Source organism: Vipera berus (assembly GCF_964194415.1).
Source record: "Vipera berus genome assembly, chromosome: 1".
Classification (NCBI taxonomy): Eukaryota; Metazoa; Chordata; class Lepidosauria; order Squamata; family Viperidae; genus Vipera; species Vipera berus.
The window spans coordinates 92,943,013-92,967,123 of record NC_138202.1 but is presented as its reverse complement, the minus strand read 5'-3'; the positions used below and the strand labels follow the sequence as shown (position 1 = coordinate 92,967,123).

General features: G+C 37.3%; 1 protein-coding gene across 3 annotated transcripts in view; it reads right to left on the bottom strand.

Annotated features, from left to right (window-relative positions):
- Positions 1 to 2,623: 2,623 nt before the first annotated feature.
- Positions 2,624 to 24,111, bottom strand: part of METTL15 (methyltransferase 15, mitochondrial 12S rRNA N4-cytidine) — a 93,463-nt gene continuing 71,975 nt past the window's right edge. For all 3 annotated transcript variants that reach the window (XM_081314728.1, XM_081314727.1, XM_081314729.1), the window contains exons 4-6: positions 18,329 to 18,520; positions 12,666 to 12,844; positions 2,624 to 3,464 (exon numbers count right to left, since the gene is read on the bottom strand). In XM_081314728.1, coding sequence (XP_081170854.1) covers positions 3,025 to 3,464; positions 12,666 to 12,844; positions 18,329 to 18,520 — 811 coding nt within the window. In that variant the 3' untranslated portion in view covers positions 2,624 to 3,024. The remainder of the gene's footprint in view (positions 3,465 to 12,665; positions 12,845 to 18,328; positions 18,521 to 24,111) is intronic.

The window sequence follows — 24,111 nt, the reverse complement described above, 5'->3', positions numbered from 1 at the left end:
ATTTTATCATGGCCAATTTTCCTCATCGTCTGAAACTGCTGAGAACTGTAGTTTAGCAGTATCTAGAACAGTATTTCTCAACTTTGGCAATTTGTCTGAAAGTCAACTTCCAGAATCCCCCAATCAGCTCGCTGAGGGTTGAAGTCCACAAATTTCAAAGGTACTAAGATTGAAAAATGCTGATCTAGAGCACTACAGTTCCCTACCAATGAATAAAGGAACAAATAAAATAAACCAAATCTGTTAAAGCAAAATCATAATGAACTGTAGGGCTTGTATGTCTTGTACCTTTAACAGCTATAGTGGCTAGAATGCAGTATTGCAGGCTAATTCTGCCAAATGCCAATAGTTTGATCCTGACTGACTCAAGGTTGACTCAGCCTTCCATCCTTCAGAGATCAGTAAAATGAGAGCCCAGATTGTTGGGGACAATATACTGACTCTGTAAAACACTTAGAAAGAGTTGTAAAACTCTATGAAGCAGTATATACCTAAGTGCTATTGTTATTGCTATCTTGCAACTTTTTACAGACTTGGAATTTAAGTAAAGCTTTTGGCACTTGTATAAGTACAAAAGTGTAAGTGTCATATGGGTTTCCTGTTGGCTCTTAGATTTAAAAAATGACTCAGGGTAAAAAAAAAACTTTCAGATTCCCTTTATCCTTTTTTTATTCAAACCACCTGACATAAAGAGCATTTCTTCGGCACTTATTTTCTATTTCAGACACTTCTTGATTGTAGGGAAAAGAATTCAGACCCGGGTTGATAGAGATGCTCTGAACCAGCCAGGCAGCCTCGTCTCACTCAAAAAACTCTGAGCAACTAACTGCCCGCTGAACTTTTATTCACCTCCTTTTTCTGAATACCAAATACAACATTACATAAACCCCATCAATCTCAAAAAAATAGGATACATAGTGATAATTGGATACGTAGTGAGAACTTCTCAGGTGCCTATGAGATCATTACAAAAACAAGATACTAAAAGATATATGTGAAAGCTCTATCATAGTGTTTCTCAAACCTCCCACATACCATCCTGTGCGAACCAGGAGAGTGTGCTCATCACTGTAATTCATGTAGAGGCTGATAAGAAACGTTTGGGAAAGCTGAAGGTTGGGAGGCCAAAAACTGACCGTTCCCACACTTGATAAAGCTGGCAAAATCACTTATCAGTAGAGATGTCAAGCTTGGACAATCCCACCACTTTCTTCTGATATGTGGAACAGGCATTTGAGTGTCTAAATTGAACAACTGACTTTATTTTTATTTATTTGTACCCAACTTATATTATTTTTACAAATAACTGAAGATGCCAGACATATCCAATATACCTTACACCTTCTATTTTTACCACAATCCTGTGAAGTGAGTTGGGCTGAGAGTGAGTGGCCCAAGAACACTCAGATAGCTTTCATGGCTAAGGTGGCATTAGAACTCACAATCTCGTTTTATAGCCTGATGTCTTAACCAGAAGACCAAATGCTGCATTTTGGATTTTTATCAAGCAAAATTATCTAGATGTGTATAATAACTGAGAATATATCCTGCCTTCATTATATCATGATGGTAGAAGAATGTACTATTTGGCGATAATAAAGAACAGAATGGAAGGTAGGGTTGAAGTCTATGAACATGTACATGTTACACCTGGACTTTTCCTTTTTCCTTTCAGTTAAAATTGCTGGAATACCATGGAAGGCTAAAGTATGCTATAGGATATAACACAATGATGATATAGGCCTCTGAGTTCGAATAAAAATTGTTGAGTCAGGATTCTAAGCGAGAACATCTACAAAAAAAGCCTTCTAAAGGCTTTGTAAAACAACTCTTCCCAAATTGGGAGCCTGCTGTCCTTTCGCAACAGGCTTTTGTGGTTTTGTGAAACAAGGCAAGTTTTTTTTTATCAACCTCAAGATTTGTCTTGATTTGTACTAATTTGTATTGTGCTTGAACATCTATATAGCTTTCTCTTTTTAAAAATAAGAATGATACAAAAATATTTTGCATGGGGAAAGATACTGCATTCATCCAAACTTTTGGTTTTCACTATCCATCTATTTATATACTGTTCATATTACCTAGTATACTATACTACTAGTACATAGTCTTCGACTTACTATCATTGATTTATAGTGACCAGGTGAAGTTACACGGCATTGAAAAAAGCGAGTTTTGACCATTTTTCACACTCATGACCTTTCTAGCATCCTCATAGACATGTGATCAAAATTTGAGTACTTGGCAACCGGCATATATTTACGGCAGTTGCACTGTCCTGGGGTCATGTGATTACCATTTATAACATTCCTTCAATGGGGAAACCAGATTTGCTTAATGACTACCTGATTCACTTAATGCAGCTTGTGGCAAAAAGGTTGCAAAATGGGGCAAAGCTCACTTAACTGCCTTGCTTAGCAACAGTAACTTTTGAGCTCAACAGTGGTCATAATTCAAGGACTACCTGTATACTATCTATATACTGCTTTTTGATAGAATGGAAAAGTTAGCATCTTATGGACCACTTACACTTGTATATATTTGAGAATACTCTTGCAGCCAGATTTGTTCTCTTCAAGAAAACTAAAAATATTTCCTTATTTCAATCTGCATGTGTGAACCCTAATTTCCTGTACCAATATAAAACACATTTAATTGCGTCCTTACGTTCATAGGTTTGAGTTGTTTTCTTTTTTCATCTTTCCTCTTTAGTTAGAAATAATGTGTGCTATGCAAGAGCAACAAATAGCAAAAAAGACATTTTTGTGTTCTCATCTTTAATGTAAAGCAGAGGCCCCCAACCTTTTGGGCACCAGGGACTGGTTCTATGGACAAAGGTTTTTTTGCAGACCAGAGGGGGTGTTGTTTCATGTTCTGCCTGCATCCCGCAGATGAGGCTTTGCTTGTTTGCACGGCCCGGTTGCTGGCATGCCATGGCCCAGTACCGGTCTACAGACTGGGGGTTGGGGACCCCTGATGTAAAGGATTATTTGCTATTCATATATTGTATGAAAAAAGATAAGATCATAGCTTGATAGCTCCTCTTAGTTTCGCTGAGCGTCCCCTAGGATTGTTTTTAATTTCTGTATCCTGGGGAGTGAGCACTTTCTTTTCTATATGTTTCCATTTCAAACTACAATTTTCACTGAGCAATTCATCCTCCTCTTCTAAGAAGTCTGTTCTTGCTCTCCTGATCTTCTGCCTTACACTGAGGTTGAACCTTTCTGAAATGTCTATCCCATGCAGAAATCTTTTGACAATACGATCTTCTAAAGAATGGAAAGTAATTGCTACAAGTCTTCCCCCAGGTTTCAGAAAATGTTCAGCTGCCTTTAAACCTCCATAGAGTTCATGTAGCTCATTGTTGACAAATATGCGCAAGGCTTGAAAAGTTTTGGTAGCTATATGTGCTGGTCTTGAAAGTTTGTCTTTTCGAGCATACAAAATGGTTTCTGGAAAAGCATCTATTTAAAAAAAGAAAAAGAAACAATGAAAATGAAAATACGTTGGCATTCAAACACTTCTGAATAAATTTACAATCTTTTTAACTCTAGTAAATATCTGGAAATTGATGCCATTTTAATATTGGCTCTTGAAATTTTAACAAGCTAGTGATAATGCATCTGAATCTCTAGGTTATTCAAACTCAATCTCATTTTTGGTAAGTGTTGACATTATGCTGGTTCAAGTTGGCAAGTTATAAAGAAATATTTTATATTATTTGAATTTATAATCAGCAAACACAACTTATTTCAATAAATTGTAGCATCCAGTTTCATATATTTTATATACACTTGAAATGAAAATTAATCTATTTTTACTTCTTCTGGAAGTCTGCAGTCATTCACATTATTCACTTGCTTTATTTGGCACCATGAAATATATGAACATGAACATGTTCATTATATGCTGCTGTTTTCCAGCAAGTGGCTTAAAAATGTATTGCTATTTTATTTCACTTTATTTACAGTCTCGTTATTTCTCCTATCAATCTGATTCTGACTTGATGCCAGAATTTCTTACTAAAAGACTTACCAGTGGACAAACATTCCATCCTATTGCTTGAAATACATTATTAAATAATGGAAACAAGAACTAATTTTGGTTGTCTGTTAAAAGGTTACAGTTGGGTATATGCCCCATTTCCATTTCACAATATGCAAAAATGACAAATGAATGTCTACATTTAGATGCAGAAAATGTTTTGGTGTCTGCAGCAAGTCATGGCTTTTAAATATTTTTCATTTTAGATTTATAATTTAAAGCATCATATATATTTCATGTACGGTATATATGAAATTTTCCTTTGACTGGAGCTTCTTGGGGGCAATTAAAATCCTTATATAAGATGCATAAAATTCATATTTAGTTAAGCCACATAATGTAATTTCTATAAGTAGTATGAGTGGATAAAAAATCAGTAAAAAAATAAGACTATCGAGAGATTAATTAACATATTGTTTATGACAATTAACTATTATCTATTATTTTTGGTTAAATATATGAACCCAGACATTATGCTGTTTGCTAAATATTAAGAATGTTATTTGGAAAAAACCTAAACCCAACCCTAATCCTAACCCGAACCCAAATCCTAATCCGAACCCCGATCCCACCCCATCCCTAACCCTATAAAAACTAATAAAATTTATATATAAAATCAGTAGAAACATAAATTCATCTAAGGAAACTTAGATCATTGCAGCATGGATTTATCTTCCTTAACTGGCACTTGCAAAAACTGGGAGCAATTTATAAATCCTTGATAAATTGTTCAGATTATATATTAAAATAATGTATAAAAGGTAAAGGTAAAGGTTCCCCCGCACATGCATGCTAGTCGTTTCTAACTCTAGGGGCCGGTGCTCATCTCCATTTTAAAGCCGAAGAGCCAGCGCTTGTCCGAGGATGTCTCCGTGGTCATGTGGCCGGCATGACTAGACGCCAAAGGTGCACGGAACACTGTTATCTTCCCTCCGTAGTGGTCCCTATTTTTCTACTTGCATTTTTACGTGCTTTCGAACTGCTAGGTTGGCAGAAGCTGGGACGAGTAACAGGCGTTCACTCTGTTACGCGGCACTCGGGATTCGACCTGCCAAACTGCCGACCATCTGTATAGTTAGCATATAAATCCAGATGTTCCAATAGAGCAACTCTCATAAGCCATAATTGTTTTAATTCAATTTATATATCACCAAAACTCTAGGGTTAATTAGAGTTCAGCAACATCTGGAGAATCATACAGTGCCTAGCTCTAACATTAAAAATGGCAGCATTGTGGCATTACAATTCAGATTGAAAATGTTACTGCAGCTAAAAATGCAGGCCTAAGAACTTGTGTACAATGTAATCAACAATTTTATTTTGACATAGCCATAATTGTTTGTAGATACTTCCAAATTAGAAAATCAAATACTCCAAGACAAATGTTCATTTAAAACCAAAGTGCAAAAAGTGAAACCCACAAGTATTTCTCTTATGGCCCCTACACTATTCCAAGAGTTGGTTCAAATTTTAACTTCCTTCCCAATTTAGTCTTTTCACTTTTTTTTCTGAACTGGGATAAGGACTTAAAAAAAAACACCCAGCTGCTGCCATTTCATATTTTAACCCCCCCCCCACCATCAACTTCTCAGAATGGATTCTAGCACTGTCCACTTTTGAAGTACAAACCTTGAGATACAGCTTCCGAGTGTGATAAATTCCGCTGGTTGGAATTATGTCTCTCGCTTCCAAAAGACTACTGGAAAATTATATCTGGGTTTATTGTAGCAGGAGGGTTTGTAAAATATGTATGTATTTTATGCCTTAAGGACCTCATAGCCTAGGAACTATTTTTCCTGAATTTATAATACATTTTTTTTTAAAAAAAGCATCTCAATTACCGTATATACTTGAGTATAAGCCGAATTTTTCAGCCCACTTTTTGGGCTGAAAAATTCCACTTCGGCTTATACTCCAGTCAACAAAAAAACTTACCGAGGACTTGTGCGCGGCCGAGGCTTTGGTGCTTCCGGGATCGCGCGCACCTCCCCAAACCTCCCCAAACGTCGGCAGGTCTCCGGACCTCCGCGCCTTGCCTGCCTGCTTCTTTCCGCAGCGGAAAGAAGCAGGCAGGCAGGGCGCGGAGGAACGGAGACCTGCCGACGTTTGGGGAGGTTTGGGCGCCTCCCCACACCTCGGCAGGTCTCCTTTCCTCCGCGCAGACCTGCCGACGTTTGGGGAGGTTTGGGCGCCTCCCCAAACCTCGGCAGGTCTCCGTTCCTCCGCGCAGACCTGCCGACGTTTGGGGAGGTTTGGGCGCCTCCCCAAACCTCGGCAGGTCTCCGTTCCTCCTGCCGACCTTTGGGGAGGTTTGGGCGCCTCCCCAAACCTCGGCAGGTCTCCATTCCTCCTGCCGACCTTTGGGGAGGTTTGGGCGCCTCCCCAAACCTCGGCAGGTCTCCGTTCCTCCTGCCGACATTTGGGGAGGTTTGGGCACCTCCCCAAACCTCGGCAGGTCTCCGTTCCTCCTGCCGACCTTTGGGGAGGTTTGGGCGCCTCCCCAAACCTCCCCAAAGGTCGGCAGGTCTGCGCGGAGGAACGGAGACCTGCCGAGGTTTGGGGAGGTTTGGGGAGGCGCCCAAACCTCCCCAAAGGTCGGCAGGAGGAACGGAGACCTGCCGAGGTTTGGGGAGGTGCCCAAACCTCCCCAAAGGTCGGCAGGTCTGCGCGGAGGAACGGAGACCTGCCGAGGTTTGGGGAGGCGCCCAAACCTCCCCAAAGGTCGGCAGGTCTGCGCGGAGGAACGGAGACCTGCCGAGGTTTGGGGAGGCGCCCAAACCTCCCCAAACGTCGGCAGGAGGAACGGAGACCTGCCGACGTTTGGGGAGGTTTGGGGAGGTGCGCGCGATCCTGGAAGCACCGAAGCCTCGGCCGCGCGCAAGTCCTCGGTAAGCTCCGGGCGGTCACTTGCTTCGCATCTCCTGAGGGAAGGGGGGGCGACTGGAGCGGGCGTGTTTCCTCGCCTGCTGGGCGCCGCGATTTGCCCGGGGAACGCGCGGGCCCCGAATGGCAGCGTGGAGCGAGGAAGTGGACAGCCAGGGCTTCCCCGAGAGCCGCGGCCACACAGGGTATTCCTGTGTATTCAGGCTTGCAAAATGGCGGATCGAGCCTCTGCTGGCGGCAGAGGGTTGCAGAACGGCGGATCGGCTTATACTCGAGTCAATAACTTTTTCCAGTTTTTGGGGGTGAAATTGGGGGTCTCGGCTTATACTCGAGTCGGCTTATACTCAAGTATATACGGTATTTCCAAAAATGTGTATTGAAGGCATTTTCAGATGCTTAGCAAAACCTCAATTATACCAATCTGAAACTGAAAGAAAATGATAGCTAGCATAATAAATAGGACAGTGTTGCATGAGGATATGGTGAGAATCAGAAAGGAATACCCACTGTATGATTAAATACATTTCCACCCAAGAAGTATAGACAGGCATGCCTTTAAGTGGAATTGGATCAGGAATGGCTCTAAATTATGGCATTTTTGAAATTCTGAAGTCTTCCAAATTCATCAACTGTTTTGATTTCAGTTTCTGGTGCTTTTTCATGAAGACTCTTATTCTGCAACAACCTGATTTCCAGATTCCCACATTCTCCAAAAAAAAAAAAAAAAACAACCCTTGAAGTATTTGAGTTGGACCTGTCTGCAACTTCCAATTTTATTGACACTTTTTGGGGATACCTGTTAGGGGCTGATTTTGAGGATATAGTCCTCATAAGCTATGCCTATGAAATTATTGAAGAATTTAGTTTGAGGCAAGATGGGGTTTCTAATTTTAATTTTATGGATTTGCATGACGTTTGTGTAGATAACGCTGAGTTTTCTTTCCTGTCTTCATGTCTATCTCTAAGCTTAAATTTAACCCTAAAACTCACTGGTGTTCTGAGTAACTGCCTGAAAGAAAGTCCCTGAATGGCTACGAGGAAGGCCAGCTGTATAGCAGTAAAACAAATGAACCCAATTTATAATTCATAAATAAGAATTTGATCTGTGTTGAACAGATTCTTATTCACTTTAAAAATGCAGTCTCAAAATGGAGACTGTTGAATTTTCTATACCAACTGCCTCCATTCCTAGAAAGGTAAGAGCTAGCTGTGATAATCAATTTAGTTTACAATTTCAATTTGTCACTCACTATAAATAAAGCAGTAATTAATGAATCACACACTAATTACCTATATACATTATACATTAATTATATATTCACAACTTAATATATAAATTAATTACTTTGGCTTATATGCTATTATTTAGTCTTGAACATTATAAATATAGGTAGTCCTCAACTTATGAGTATTTGGCAACTGTACAAAGTCACGAAGGGGCTGAAAAAGGTGACTTTTGACTGTTGTGGTGTACCCTGGTCACATGAGAAAAATTTAGGCACTTGGCAACCATCTAAAAATTACCACAATTACAGCATCCTGTGACTGGTACTTGCAATCTTCCTAGAGGGCTTCCAACAAGCAAATCAAGATGATAGGGCAGATTCGTCTAATGATTGTGTGATTTGTTTAATGACCATGGGGGAATGCAGTCACAAGGAAGTAAACACCAGAAATCGGCAAAAGCTGCCAAAAGCCGGGATTACAAAAACCTGCAACAGTGGTAAACGTGAGCCAGTTGTCAAGCACCCAAAATGTGATATTGTGTGTGTGTGTGTGTGTAGCTGGGAACGTGAGAACTGGGTCATAAGTAGTTCTGGGGAGGTCCATCACAATTTCAAACAGTCAATAAGCAACTGATCATTAAAGCTGGGACTGCCTGTACTAGCAAAAAACCTACAAACTTTGATAAATATATATCTTAGTATTTTAATTTAATATACTATCTATTGCCATAGTTGGCTGTCTTTTAAGAAGCATCTATGAACTTCAACAAATTAGAATGTGACATCTAGGCTATTAACTGAAAAAATAAATTTGGTCCTGGAGTGAATTGATGTAGCCATTTACAGTTTGTTTCTAAATAGAAATCAAAGTACTGATGGTTTCTGTCTAAGTATTTTATATTTAGACCAGAATATCTGAGGAACATTGTCTTTTATTTAGTGTAGCACTAAATAATGATGATGAACATAAAAATATTTTTAACTTTTAATAGTGATATTGTTCTTTGCTTTTGACTACTATTCAAACAATTGAAGGGGGATTCAAAGGTTGCAAAATCAAGAAGTAAAAGACCACGAGGAAGCCAGAGGAAAAAGCAAAAGAAATAATTTGGTTATATTTTCCTCCTAATCTCAGTTTAAACAAAATGAGTCCAGTCAAGAAAATGAAAATGGATAGACAGAAAGATTTCATTCTTCACCACTGGTGGCTCAGGAAAAAAAATCTAATCTTGCTTACACCTTTGCAAAAAAAAAAAATGCAGGCAGAGGAAGAAAAATCTGCTTGGTAACAAGCTTTACTACAGATAATAATAGAACAGAATAGATTTCATTCATAAAAATACCATGCTTCTGGCAAGATAAATGATTTAAAATCCCAAGGAGAAAGAAAGTATATGTTGTTTAGTTTAGTTTTTAGTTTGAAGATATTCTGATATTGCATAATGATTAAAAACCTAATAGATGTGCATGTTAAAATGCACTAAATTGTAAGCTTCTGAATGAAATTCACAAACACTGTGCTTGCCATCATGCAAGACTTCTTTGTGAGAGGGTGTGTCATGGCAGACTTTAAAAATTAATTCTTGTTAGAGGAATTTCTTGCTGAATCTGAATCATATTTAGTAAGTTTCAATGATGCAGTTTATACCATTTCATCTAGGAAGTGGTAACAGATACTGATATCCAACTGAAACTCTAGAAAATTTCAAATTATTAATTAAAATGCTGTGAATTTGGACCAACCTGAATAAAATTTATTTACCCAGTGTGACTGTTTAAAGATATAAATTAGCTTATATGTTTCAATTTCTTGACAAATTAAATTCTAAGTCAATTACTACCTCACTACTAAATCAAATAAGGAAAAAGAAAACTAAATCTTATTTTTGTTTTTGTTTTTTATCAGAAAGAACAGGAATGTCGACAAGCTTTTTTTTCATCATTACAATGGTTACTTGATGAACAATTACTTAGATTTCATGGCTGAACAAAGAGGTGGATTCAGTGCCAAAAATGTCTCTTTTAATTCTGCAATTCTTCCTCTGAATACACACATTGTGTCATTCTAAGAATTTAGTATAGATTGTCAAATGTTTTATCTTATATGACAAATGTATTTACTGATATGAATCATGTAAAACCTAGTTTGGTATAGTAGCTAACGGCACTAGGCTGGAAACTGGGAGACTGTGAGTTCTAGCACTGCCTTAGGCACAATGGCAGTTAGGTGATTTCGGGGCCATCAGTCTCTCTCAGCCTTAGGAAGAAAGCAAGAGCATACCACTTCTAAAAAATGTTGTCAACAAATTTCTTCAGGCAGATGCAGAACTCAAGCCTGGATTTGTGCGTGTGTGCAGGAACAAACACAAAAATCGTGTAAATAATGTTATCACACACCAACACATACACACCACTGGAAAAAACTGCCTTGTTGTGGTTTTGTCAATGTAAATTTTCCACATGATCATGACAAAATAGATTGATAAAAATAGTTATTGCTATTGCTAATTTAATATTGTAAACCACCTATCGATCCTATTAATTGAAAAATAAGAAATTATGAAAAATGACTACATACAAATATTTTCAGTAATCCACAAAGAGAAAAGTTGAAATAAGGGATATTAGGAATATTTGCTTTGTATGAGTCAAATAGGTTTAAATAATTTAAGGGACAAATATCACCTCTTATCCTGGGATATTTATTTGCCAGTAGGTGGCAATGTCCATTCTCCAGTAGTTTTGTATGTCAGAGTACCTTTACATGTTCAGCATCCTGAAGCTAACAAAACATTCTCATTAACTACATAATCCTTGAACAACAATATTAAAAGGATCCACTTTGACAGGAGCACTATTCTTTGCAAAAACAGTGGAGAAAGTGGAATCGCCAAATAAGAGGAAAATGTTGGAGTATAATTATGAGCCTTCTAAACGCTCACATTTTTCAAGTGTTTTGCAAGTTTTGTCCCAAAAGCTGGTAATTGGCTCAGGAGATATTTTACCTATTTGATTATAATTATTACTGTATAATTCTTGGAAAGGCTGTGTCACCTGCCTCCTTCCTGATATTAACATGGTACTGAAAGAAAAATGTCATGTCTAAATTCAGAATTATATATGTTCTATTGTATGTGTCTGGCCATTGTTTAAATTATGCAAAGATATAGATTTCCAAATCTTTGAATCTCTAGTTAGTGAAACAGCCATCACTATTACCTGAGTCCCTGGAACATTGGAAAGATGTTAAAAGTCAGATTCAACCATGCTAATCTTTATGAATCAATCATCAGTATCCACAAAGGCAGGTTGATATTTGTTTTCTCAAATTTATATGGCTGCTCATCTCATGTGAAGTGATTCTGGGCTTGTACAATAAAACCTACTATTAAAGTATACTACGAAAAAATCACTTAAAAACAATCCAAACAGTAAAACATAGATAAAAATGCTAGAAAAGAAATGACAGAGAGAACAAGATGAATTAATTTGAAAAATATATATCAGTATTTGTAAAATTATAAACTGTGGGAAACTGCCACAATTACAGTCACTATACAAAATACATACTCCATGTTTTTGCTGAGCAGCTTTAAGATCTATTTATTTTAACATATCACATATCTAGAAAACTTCTAAGACCACAGATGATGGCTTCCCATAGGAAATTGTGAAATGGTGATCCCTCAATTATTTAATGATTAAAAACCTGCTGCACGGTGAAATCTGCCTCTTTTTTTCAAGTTCTATCTACTCATGGATCTTGGTACTTATTTGATCTTTAGGACAATAATAAATAGCAGCAACAATAGATTATACTCAATGAAAAAAATTAAAGATTAAAAGTTTGGGGAGCATTTGTGTGTATGATCCCTCCCTTACACAAGCCAGTTTTCTTTTCAACTAGCTTTTGTAAAGAAAAAAGATCATATTCAATGAATTTCCCTGGGAAGGGACTTCAAAAGGAACATGTCAGAACTCAGATCTATATCTGTTCACCAAATCCATTCAAGACTGTGGTGTGGTGGGGATGTCAGAAAGCCCTAAACATTTTTCCAAACATGTAGTCATATATTTTATTAAGTCCTCTTAATTTTATTAGTGTCAGTGACTGAAATATCTTACTAATCAGCCTGTCTTTACAGCCAATAGAAAGCATAAGGATAAATCACCAATCTGCCTTGTAACAAAATAAGATTGTGGAAATAAAGACAAACAAATGGTTTCATTCTGATAGGTAAAGGCTTCTTCCCTAACATTCCTTCTCTCCTCACCATCTCAGATTTCACCTTGATAGGCAAAATTATAAATGTCATCATGTAAAATCTATTATTAAACTAATCATCATTCAACAATATAAAAAGGCAGAGCATATGGGGAAAAAATAGCTGACATCAGAGCAGGATAGACAGGATTAGATCCTGCACGATTTCAAGTACAAATAGATCCCTCTGGGATTTGTGGATTAATATTTTTTCCCTTTCGGACACTGCACAGAATTAATGAGGATACCTGCAATAATGCTAGCAAGCTGCCGCGTTCTGGTGATGGGATAGATGCTGCGTGCCTGAACAATTGTTGAAGCTATTTTTTTGGCATGCTTCTCCTCCCCATATGTTTTCAGGATGGACGCAAGTGCCTGTTGATCTAAAGCATTCACAACATCAGCAGCAGTGGGCGTGTCAGGATACCTACGCACAAGAACAGCCAATTAGTTCACTGACGTCAGACTCCATTGACAAGGGGTGAAGCTTCACAGCATTAAGTCAAAGTCAAACACACACTTGCTGCATACAAGTACAAAGATTTTACAATAAGAAAACAGAAACAGCTTCTATCTTTAAAGTATCTTCTTAAACATTTGTATATACCGGTAGGTTCATTCCCATCATAAACTTTAATATTATAAAATTGACGAGTATAGCCATAGTTCACATACAATTCAGAAAGACAAAATATTGCATAATACTAGGTGAATTCATTTCAAAAGCAGATATTTTTTCCCAAGACATTGCATTGCCTTTTCTGTTCCCTGATCAAAAAAGAGAACCTTAATCTCTCTGACCTTTTTTCCTCAAATCTAATGTTATGAAAAATAATCTACCATGAAGAAAACGTGATGTATTTAATGATCACTTAAAGGTCTCACCATTCAGAAATGGTATTTAAAAACAAAAACAAAAAAGAATTGAAATCAATCTAGTCCAATAATGTTCCTAAAATAGTGGGGGAAGGGGGAGGAAAGCAATATTTATTTTAATTTGCTTTTTAAAAGTGAATACAAATATATATATATATATATATATATATATATATATATATATATATATATATATATATATATATATATATATATATATATATATATATATATATATATATATATATATATATATATATATATATATATATATATATATATAATGTATGTATGTATGTATGTACATACACACTTCTGATTTAGAATGTTTTATGAAAGATGTTTCATAAAACATTGGGCATATCTGGCTACAATAAATATAAGCAGGGTAATTGAATACAGAAGAGCTAAGAAGAAAAAAATATAGCTATTCCAATTTCTTTGGGGGAAAAATTGTCAGAGAATCTGGTTTGCATCAACCGACCAGTTTCAATAATGTTCAAAACAATGAAAAAAAAACTTCAATTAATTCTTCAGTAGGAAACCTTGAAGGAAACAACTCCTTCAAAATTACTTGTACTGTTTTCATTTTCAAGTTACTTGAGTCAGTTTCAACTGAATGAAACCTTTTTTCCCCCACAGAAAAACGGATTATATTTTGAAAGATGTTATCATCCACAAAGACTGGTCCAGAGCAATTTTCTCAACATAGCCACTAAAGACTCGGAAATCTTTAATTCTAGATAACAGCAGACCAAAAGGACAAAAGTAAATTAGAGGAATTTATGTATTTTCCCTTTCTTTCTGAACCTTCCACCAAATTACAGATTGACGTAGTATGTTATATAGTTGGATCATTTCCACAATTATCTAAATTCACCTTTAATTTGTAATCACAGCAGATAGCCAAGGGGATTTTAGATTTAGTCAACTAAAAACTGTTTCAAATCTTTCCCATGTTAACCTCCACCACACTTTCATTTCTGTTATAACTCTCTTCATTCAAGTTGATATAGAATTGCTACAAGATCTCTACAGTGGTCTCTCTTTTGTTTAGTAATTTTATCCCTTCTGTAAGTCTATGCATTAGTAAATGACAGTTAAAAATTCTGTCAGCATTATATACTAGTTCATTGTCATGATCAGCAAAAGCTCCCATTATCCAGAATCTGGTATGAGCTACTACCGTAAGAGTCAAATGGCAATTTATTACTGTATTATGGTTGATCACACAATCAGCCATACATTTAGACTGGATTTGGCATTTTTATTCACCTATCTTATCCTTCTCAAGGATCTGGGATATCTGTTCAAGATATCGTCACAGGATGTAAGCTGTTCCAAGTAAAGCTGCCTTTTGCAATTAACTGTTAGTATTTTTGTCAGTGCCGATGGTGTTCAAATGGTACTCCAGATGTTTGGTATTGAACTCAAGAAGGCCATCACTGTCTTTGCTTCCTTCTGCCACCGTTGTTTTATTTCTAATTACTGTATTATTATGGTTCATTGCAAAGACAGCTAGATGTTTTACACTGTATTTCACATTTTTATCTACCTATCAAGACCTTCAAAGAGATATTGTTGTTTGATGATGTTAAAAGTTATCACTGCAGGATGTAAACTTTTTCAAGTAAAACTGCCTTTTGCAATTAACTTATAGTGATTTTTTTCAATGCCAATGATGTTTAGGTTGTACACCAAATGTTTTGGGACGGCACCCAGGTGCCTATCACTTTTGGTACTATATTTGCTTTCTGTTGCTAAAATTATTCTACTTCTATTTGCACATCTTTGTATTTTGGGATGTTTTCCATTTCTTTCTCTTCTATCTCCAGATATTGTCTCATCCACTATCCAGACTTCTTTCTCTTTGTTAGTGACAATTGTTAAGTCTAAGGTGTTATGTGCCAGATGTTTGGATTTAAGTTCCAGAATGTATTAGCTTCTTTATTTTCTATTACTTCTCTATTTTATTCTCCCACCAGTCCTTGCTTGCAGGCAAATGGTATTTTTTGCAGATCTTCCAATGTACCATTGTTGCTACTTGTCATGCTTTATTGTAGTCACTCTGTGCAATCATTTCGTAGTGCCTAATTAGGGAGTAACTGTTTCTCCAGTTTCATTGCAAAGATGACATTTGCTGTCTATTGCTGTCTTCTCAGTTCTGGCTTATATGCATTTGTTCTTAAGCCCTGGTCTTGTACAGTTAGAACTGTCCCCTTTCTTCTTTCAACTTTCCTCCTCTTAACCATTGCCAGCTCTTGTTATCTTAGCTCTTGCTAATTGAGTGTGTGTGTGTGTGTGTGTGTGTGTGTGTGTGTAATGGCCATGTAGTATTTTGCTTTGCCATGTCTCTTTTCTGTTCTTCATTGGTCTTTCTTTAGGCCAGTTTGGTCTCTTTCATATTATGTAAATTTTCATGACATACTAGTTTCAGTGCATCTTTATCATTATCCCTCAAGTATTTCTTGCAATGCCCATTTTTCTTCTGCCACATTTCACACTGATCTATGCCCCTTTATAAATAAGAGTCTGTCAACATCTTTGCATGGATGGAGGGCATGATTCACTATCATTATTTTCCTGATCTTCCTCTCAAGGGCTTCCACTTCTGCTTGAGTTCAGTCCACTATTCCACCTGGCTACCTAATGATTGGAATTGCTACAGTGTTTATTGCCTTAATGGTAATTCTTCTTCTGAGTTTGTACTTCTTTATTCTTGTGATGTATTCCCTACTAACCTTCCTCTTAACTACTGTGTGCTTGACATTATCAGTTTGAAGAATGTCACGGTATTATTATGTTTTTTTTTAATTTTTGATTGGAATATACCCAGGGTTGGTTGAAAGATGGGATGCTATATAAATATTTCTCTTTCTTTCTCTTTCTTTCTTTCTTTTTCTTTCTCTTTCTTTTTCTATCATCTATCTATCTATCTATCTATCTATCTATCTATCTATCTATCTATCTATCTATCTATCTATCTATCTATCATCTATCTATCTATCTATCATCTATCTATCATCTATCTATATATCTATCTATCTATCATCTACCTACCTATTTTCTTTATCCAGACTCTTGATGTTATTTCCTTAGGGCATCTTCATTCATTCAGGATGGTAAGGGTGGTATATTTGTCTAACCCAAACTCCACTGCAATGTCATGGCTATATAAGTAGACAGGGTTGAGTAGTGATCCTATTTCAGATGTGTTTTTGAGGTTTCATATTCATAGCCTAACTTGTTCAGTGTTATTGGCAGAGGAATTAATGAAAACAGTAGAGATGACAATGAGTCTCCATGAAAGATTTCTCTCCTGATGTTAATTTCTCCCAGTCTATCATTATTGACCATCCACTGTGCTATTGATCTTTCTGATGTTTCTAGTGACTCCTGTTATTTCTAGGCCCACGACTGGCAGGGAGTAAAATACCTTCTTGTAATCAATCCAAGCTGGTCTTCTTTCTGCAATTTTTTTTTAAAAAATCATTTTGTCTGTTAGGAACTGATCTTGTGTTCCTCTGCTATTTGGGCAGTTTCCTTTCTGCCTGGATGCGAAGAGCTTGTTTTCAACTACATGCCATGAGCTACAACATTAATTAGCAATCTCAAAGTAGTTGGTAAGCAGTTAATTAGCATAGCTGCCTGATGTTGTCCCTTTTGTTGGGTCTCTGATTATCAGGTGCCAGATGTTAAGTAATCTTCAATTTCACCTCCTTGCAGGATATTGTTAAACTGCTTGGCAAAGAGTGGGTGTAGACCAGTCAGATGTTTTAACCAAAACCCATGCAGTTTATCTTCACTTAGTGTTGACAGTATTTGATTTTCCTTGTCCTTTTCTCCCCCACTGTTCCTATTATTAGAAGTTCTTTCATTTCAGCTTTTTTTTAAAATTCTTATCCACCTCCTTTATCTAAGCTGCATTTTTGTTGCATTTCATTGGGTTGTCCTATAGCACTGTTTCTTCTTTGTCGAGTGTTGGATGGTTCATTGCAGCCATTCCATTGATGGATTAGTAAATACATTTCTGATTTGACTAAAGTTGGACTTTCTGCGTATAGCGTACAATTCTAGTTTGATATCTGCTGATTTTCTCCCCGACAACTGTTATTTTGTGCTTTATTATTTCCAGTGCTTTTTAAATTTTCCTTGGGTCTAGGAACATTCACAGCAGCTGTCAATTTTTTTAGACAGTGATGGCCTTCATATGCATCAAGATCTTCCAAGACCCTACAATGTCATAATGCATATGTGTGAATTGAAGTCGTGTGGCCTTTGTAATTGACAGGTAGAAAAACTGTCAATGCCCAAATTTTCTCAGTGCCAACCAAGATATTTGGTCTGCTATAGCCACCAGGACCCCCATGGCCAGTTTAATTATTATTTATTTATATTTATATTGAGTAATTGTCTCTAGGACTATTTTTAACAATGAATATGTTTATTGTTGGCAGATTCTATCCCAATATCACACACACATACCCACATGACTATATATAGTTTTCCAGTGAGCTACATAAAGCCAAATAAATTAAAATATTTGTCACACTGATACCGATAGACAGCAGTTATTAAAACAGATAATACTATTAATAATTGAACCAGCCTAATACAGATTTATTCTAATTCCTATAAAACAGCCTGGAATAAAATCATCATTGTCTAATTTGAAGTATCAGAAGATGGTTTCCTCTATTTAATTCCATTGTATCTATTATAATCATTCAGGACTTGTTTCAATTTTAAAAGACAGATTTAGAACCAATATCTTTATTAACATTTATAACAATTTAACTGCTGGGGAGAGGGACAGTAGGGGGAAGTAGAAGAAATAAAAAAAAGAACAACAACCTGGCACCAAATCCTGAAAGTACAGCACAGAATATTATTTTGCCAAAAGAAGTAAAAACTGATTTATTATATACTGTATTATGCAGAAAGATATAGCAGGGCACTCTCAAAGGGAAATTAAATTCAGCCTGCTGTTGAGAAATTGATTAGTTTTTTTAAAAAAACTTTTATCAATAGATACCTGTCACCGTCCATCCTCATGTCCAACGGGCCATCCTTTTTTAGGGAAAACCCTCTTTCTGGTGTATCTAACTGCAAGGAAGAGCAACCAGCATCCAAAAGAACACCATCTAAACTTGCTGGCTGTACTCCAGAAGATGTTAATAAGGCTTCTGCTTGACTAAATGTTCCCAGAAGAGGCTGTATTTGTTGCCTATAAGAGCACAAAGGAAAAGCTAAATATTTATATTTGTTATTAGTAAAGCTACATTTCACAATAACACTCTCCTTATTTTATAGGGACATAGGTGTGTTTTATTATTGTACTATTTTCTTCTTACGTTTTTAACCCTTGTTAGCTGCTTGATGACTGGAAGGCTGTATAAATTGAAGAAATAATTAAACAGATAATAATTGACAGTTTATCAAAACAACCACTACCACCATGAGAAAAAGCTATGGCAAATACCACTGTGGTGTTTCTAATATTAAAATTTAAGATTCTTGCAATCCTGGGAAAATGTTGTTTCTAAATGATGTATTGATGTGTCACCTTTCAAAACGGAATTTTTCCAGGTTGAGCAAGGTTAGATGGTAACACACACATGCAGTTTTATTCAGGAACTTGCACAACTGATTTTTTTTCTCAATATATAGTCTTTAATAACTTTTTTTTTATAAAATCAAGTTTTGGGAAGTAAACATGAAGAAACAGAATGGCCAAAAGTGAGATTGTAGTGTTTTTATAGATTTTTCTCATAGCCAGCAAAGCCAAAATAAAAAAAAAGCCAACTGTATTATGATAACATTTTTTCAACTGATGTCTTTCTTAATTATACTATCATAAATATACATTTTTAAATGAGCAACAGCATTTTGGAATCCTATGAACTTTTACAGGGAAGGTTCATTAACTGAAAAATCATTGGGGAAAATGTAGAGGTTGGAAATTATGACAATTTTGGCCAAATTACTTTTATAACTATCCAAGATGAATTCATCACTTATGCCAATTAAATGTTTATTTTACAGCAGAATAAATAAAATGAGGCATAATATTGGCTCTATACTATAAAAAAAAGAATATGGTCTAGGGAAGATTTATTATGCGTGTTCCAAAACTCATAGATATGTAAGGAGTTTTAAAGTATTCTTGGCAAGTAAAGTAAATTTAAAGTGCTATTACATCTTTGAAGTCCTCTCTGCTGCTTGATTGAAAACATAGTTTGTACATCTGCCCAGTGATTCTAACATCAAAAGAAACAATGTGTGTCCCAAATGAGTAATAGTTCCTTGAACTAATGCAGGTGTTTTGTGAAGAGCACTGAGGTAAATAAAATAATCTTCAGAAGCTGACATAGCGTTAACTATCAACAGGCAACTCATAAGTGGCTAGTCTTGACATTATTGTCAGATCAATTCCTGAATGAAACTACATAGAGACACTTTTCAACTACTTATCTGAGAAGGGCAAGCGTGAGAGGGAGGGGAGGCAAGGGAAAGGAAGGTGAGTAATTTAGAAAAATTAGATTAGAATTAAGAATGAATAGGCGAACAAATAATTTTGAATAGATATCTACTAGAAATACCCAATAACTTTCATCCACAATGTCTTTGATTATCACTTATTCTCTGTAGCATTTCCAGAGGCAATTTCAAAATTTTATAGCCCACTTGGTTTTATCTGTGGAATTCCAGAATAACATTTCTACAATCTTCCAGAATAGAGAAAACTGAAGTATTGCCCCAAAGCGTCCAATATTACTTTTGTTTCAAAAAATACATTGCTGTATATAAAGGAGCAAGCACAATAAATAATGCAAGTAAAAATAAGAAACAGGAAAAAAATGAGAAAAAATCTTAGCAACTTTTTCTTTGTCACTGTCAACATTTCCAGTTGCCATTTGACAGCTCATTGCAACAACAGGTAATTCCAAAATCAAAACATTCTATCAATGTAATTTAAAGATTAATATTAGCAACTCAGAACTTGCTGCAAATAATGTTCAGAAGATGTTAAGTTAACCGAGAATCTTCTTAACAAATTTCAAAAAGGAAGACAGCTCTAGAGACAGTTCAACCCTCTCTTCAAGTGGAAATTCATGTGGACTTTCATTTGGAACAAGACTTAAACAGCTAATTTATATCAATGACTTCCAGTAATTTAAGATGGGTTCAAACGATGTTAAAACTTAGAATTCAATTTCTGACAGACCAACTGCAATTAGTACTTTATTCAATAGGATCAAGACCCTGAAAATGTCTTTAATTAGATGGTTACCCTAGAAAAGGCAGACAACATTAGACAAGTTTCCAATTAGGAATGATGGTTATATCATTTAGAAAAACGGGACATCTTTTTGAAGGGTGAGGGTACGAACAACATTTATGTTTATTTTCTAGAGTGAGAAGACATTGACATATATCTTGCTCATAATCTTTTTCAGCTTAAAAGGAAGTTCTGCAAAAATATCTTTGCAATATTTCCCTCTTTCCTGGTGCTGTTCATTTTTCACTCCATTAATTTAACCTGAGAAGCTAAGAAAACCCAAGGGATAAGCACAGCCCTTATAGGTAAAGTCCCCATTGAATCATGCTCCATATTTTGTAACTTCATGCACTTGTCCTTGGCATAGACAGAGTTTATTAAACCGCTGCCATCCCGTTTGCACAGCTACCGTGTTCGTCAATGTTTGACGAACGCGGCAGGTCTCCGGACGGGATGGCGGCGGCTTGGAGAGGTGCGAGCGCACCTCCGCCCTTCGGAAAGGTGCGCACGCACCTCTCAGAACGGGCGGTGCCACTCTCCATTTGGAGAGGTGTGCACGCACCACTGCCCGTTCGAAGAGGTGCACACGCACCGGGTGGCTGGGAGCCGCAGGAGACGGCTCAAAGAGCCGCATGCGGCTCCGGAGCCACGGGTTGCTGACCCGTGGCATAGACAGAGTTTGTTATTGCCTGCTTCCAGAATATTTTTCAACTTTCCAGTGTACCCTATAAGCCTGGTATTCCCCACAAGGTCTACATTGATACCATTAACCAGGCCTGATCAGCTTCTGAGCCCAGACATAGGCAGCAAGACACACCAAGACACCAAGACCGTACTTTCTATACTAGGTTGGCACATAAATCTGGTAACAATCCATTAATAATGATGATACAAGTCATCACCAAAAGTATATGCCTATTAGGCAGGTTTTTTTTCTTGCTGCAAGTGACAGGAATAAAGGAAGAAAATGGGGAAATGGCATAAACTTTCCTTACTCCACATTTCTTCATTTGTTTTTCAGGCCTGTTTTTTGAATTGTATGGAACAAAGGAAAAGGGGAGGGGCAGAGACAAAGCATTATTTCTGCTTTAATTTTTTTATTGTTTTAACATCTTTCAAATTGTTTTAACTGTTTTGAAATTTTAGAATTTTAAGCCACCCAGTCACTTGGCTCAGTTGGACAACTATAAAAGTTGAATGAATGAATGAGACCCTTTAAAACCAGTTAATCATCAAATGCCTGCATTTATGTATTTATACCTCTGCTCATTCCTCCTCCTATTATCAGAAAGTGTAAGGCAACTGTCTCAATTTGCTGTTAATTACTTTAAAAATAGTGTTAGTAAACGTGGGCTGTTTACTAAGTAATTTTATGTGTCTTATTAGTTGCATCAATGTTCAGTTGTACTCATTATTGGAAAATTATGAAGGATTAGGTGACTCTCCAAAAAGATTTTAAATAAAGTAAAAAACTCTGTTCCTTTTATAATAATTTTTAGCAGTTGGCAATTGCTCTTAGTTCTGAATGGAAATTAGACTTTCCTTAAAGCTCCAAATTAGAATATGTTAAAATAGTTGAACAACTGAAGAATCATATTTTATTTTCAACATTACTCTCATATTAGAAGTTGAAACAAAAGAAGTTTTTTGTTTGTTAGTTTGTGCTGAATCAGAATCAAAACCCCTACGGTGGGTATGAGCAAATTGTAAACAATATGGAGCTGTAGAGGCTTTTTTCCCCCTGTGGATTATAAGCACATATAGCTCTCATACCTAAATAAAAATGGGGATTCCCATTTTTATTTATTTTTATTTTGTCATACTGCAAACTTTTAAAATATTTTTCTCTGTCCCTATTTTGCAATATACACATGATCAGTATAAATTCAGAAATATTAATGTGTTCAAATAAACTATTACGAAGAAGAAACAAGCATAGAAAGAATTAAATACATTCTGTAATAATTTGATATTTACACCAATTCTATTGCTGAGATGTAACATTTTTGAAACTATATAGAAACCAGTTTTCCTTCTTTCTATATTGAGCAAGAACTCTAATTGGCCAAAAACAGTCATAAAAATTTAACTGGATTTTTGAAAACACAACTGCCAAGGGGTAATGCATCACTAATGGATTCCAGTGGAATAAATAGCAGTTCTGACGTCAAAACTTTGTTATACTCCAATAACCCCCTCACCTGGGGTTTCAGGTACAGCAAGTTATATGTCAATTTTAGATAAAGATCTAAAAATAGAATGCATGGCAAATCACACTGTCATTATTCTTTCTGACAATATAATTTGTGCTCAATAAATGTTTGGAAGTATAAAAATAACAATGTTTGCTTCAGGAAGACTCTCTCCTATCTCACTTTACAGTGTGTTTTGAGCTTTTAAATTAAACCCCTTTTCCTACAAAACACTTCCCGTTGCATTTTACATTCTCATGCGAATATAGTGAAACAAAAACAAGAAGCAGATGCTGGAAGTAAGATGTGAACGATGTACCAATTGTGCTTCAACTTCCCAGGCTGAAAAATTAATCATGCTTCTACTAACCTTGTTAGTGGGTCAAAAAGAGAAGGCACAATACTTCACGCTGCACAAAACTGATCGGCTGGTGAGAAAAATAGCTGCACATTTTCTTATTTAGGAAGAAAGGCTTTAGTGCTGCCAGATCTCAGCTCCAATATCCAAGAATACCGTATATACTTGAGTATAAGCCGAATTTTTCAGCCCACTTTTTGGGCTGAAAAATTCCACTTCGGCTTATACTCCAGTCAACAAAAAAACTTACCGAGGACTTGTGCGCGGCCGAGGCTTTGGTGCTTCCGGGATCGCGCGCACCTCTCCCAAGCCACCGCCGTCCGGAGACCTGCCGAAGTTTGGGGAGGTTTGGGGAGGTGCGCGCGCACCTCCCCAAACCTCCCCAAACGTCGGCAGGTCTCCGGACCTCCGCGCCCTGCCTGCCTGCTTCTTTCCGCAGCGGAAAGAAGCAGGCAGGCAGGGCGCGGAGGAACGGAGACCTGCCGACGTTTGGGGAGGTTTGGGCGCCTCCCCAAACGTCGCCGGGTCTCCGTTCCTCCGCGCCCTGCCTGCCTGCTTCTTTCCGCAGCGGAAAGAAGCAGGCAGGCAGGGCGCAGAGGTCCGGAGACCTGCCGACGTTTGGGGAGGTTTGGGGAGGTGCGCGCGCACCTCCCCAAACCTCCCCAAACTTCGGCAGGTCTCCGGACGGCGGCGGCTTGGGAGAGGTGCGCGCGATCCTGGAAGCACCGAAGCAAGTCCTCGGTAAGCTCCGGGCGGTCACTTGCTTCGCGTCTCCTGAGGGAAGGGGGGGGCGACTGGAGCGGGCGTGTTTCCTCACCTGCTGGGCGCCGCGATTTGCCCGGGGAACATGCGGGCCCCGAATGGCAGTGTGGAGCGAGGAAGCAGACAGCCAGGGCTTCCCCGAGAGCCGCGGCCACACAGGGTATTCCTGTGTATTCAGGCTTGCAAAATGGCGGATCGAGCCTCTGCTGGCGGCAGAGGCTTGC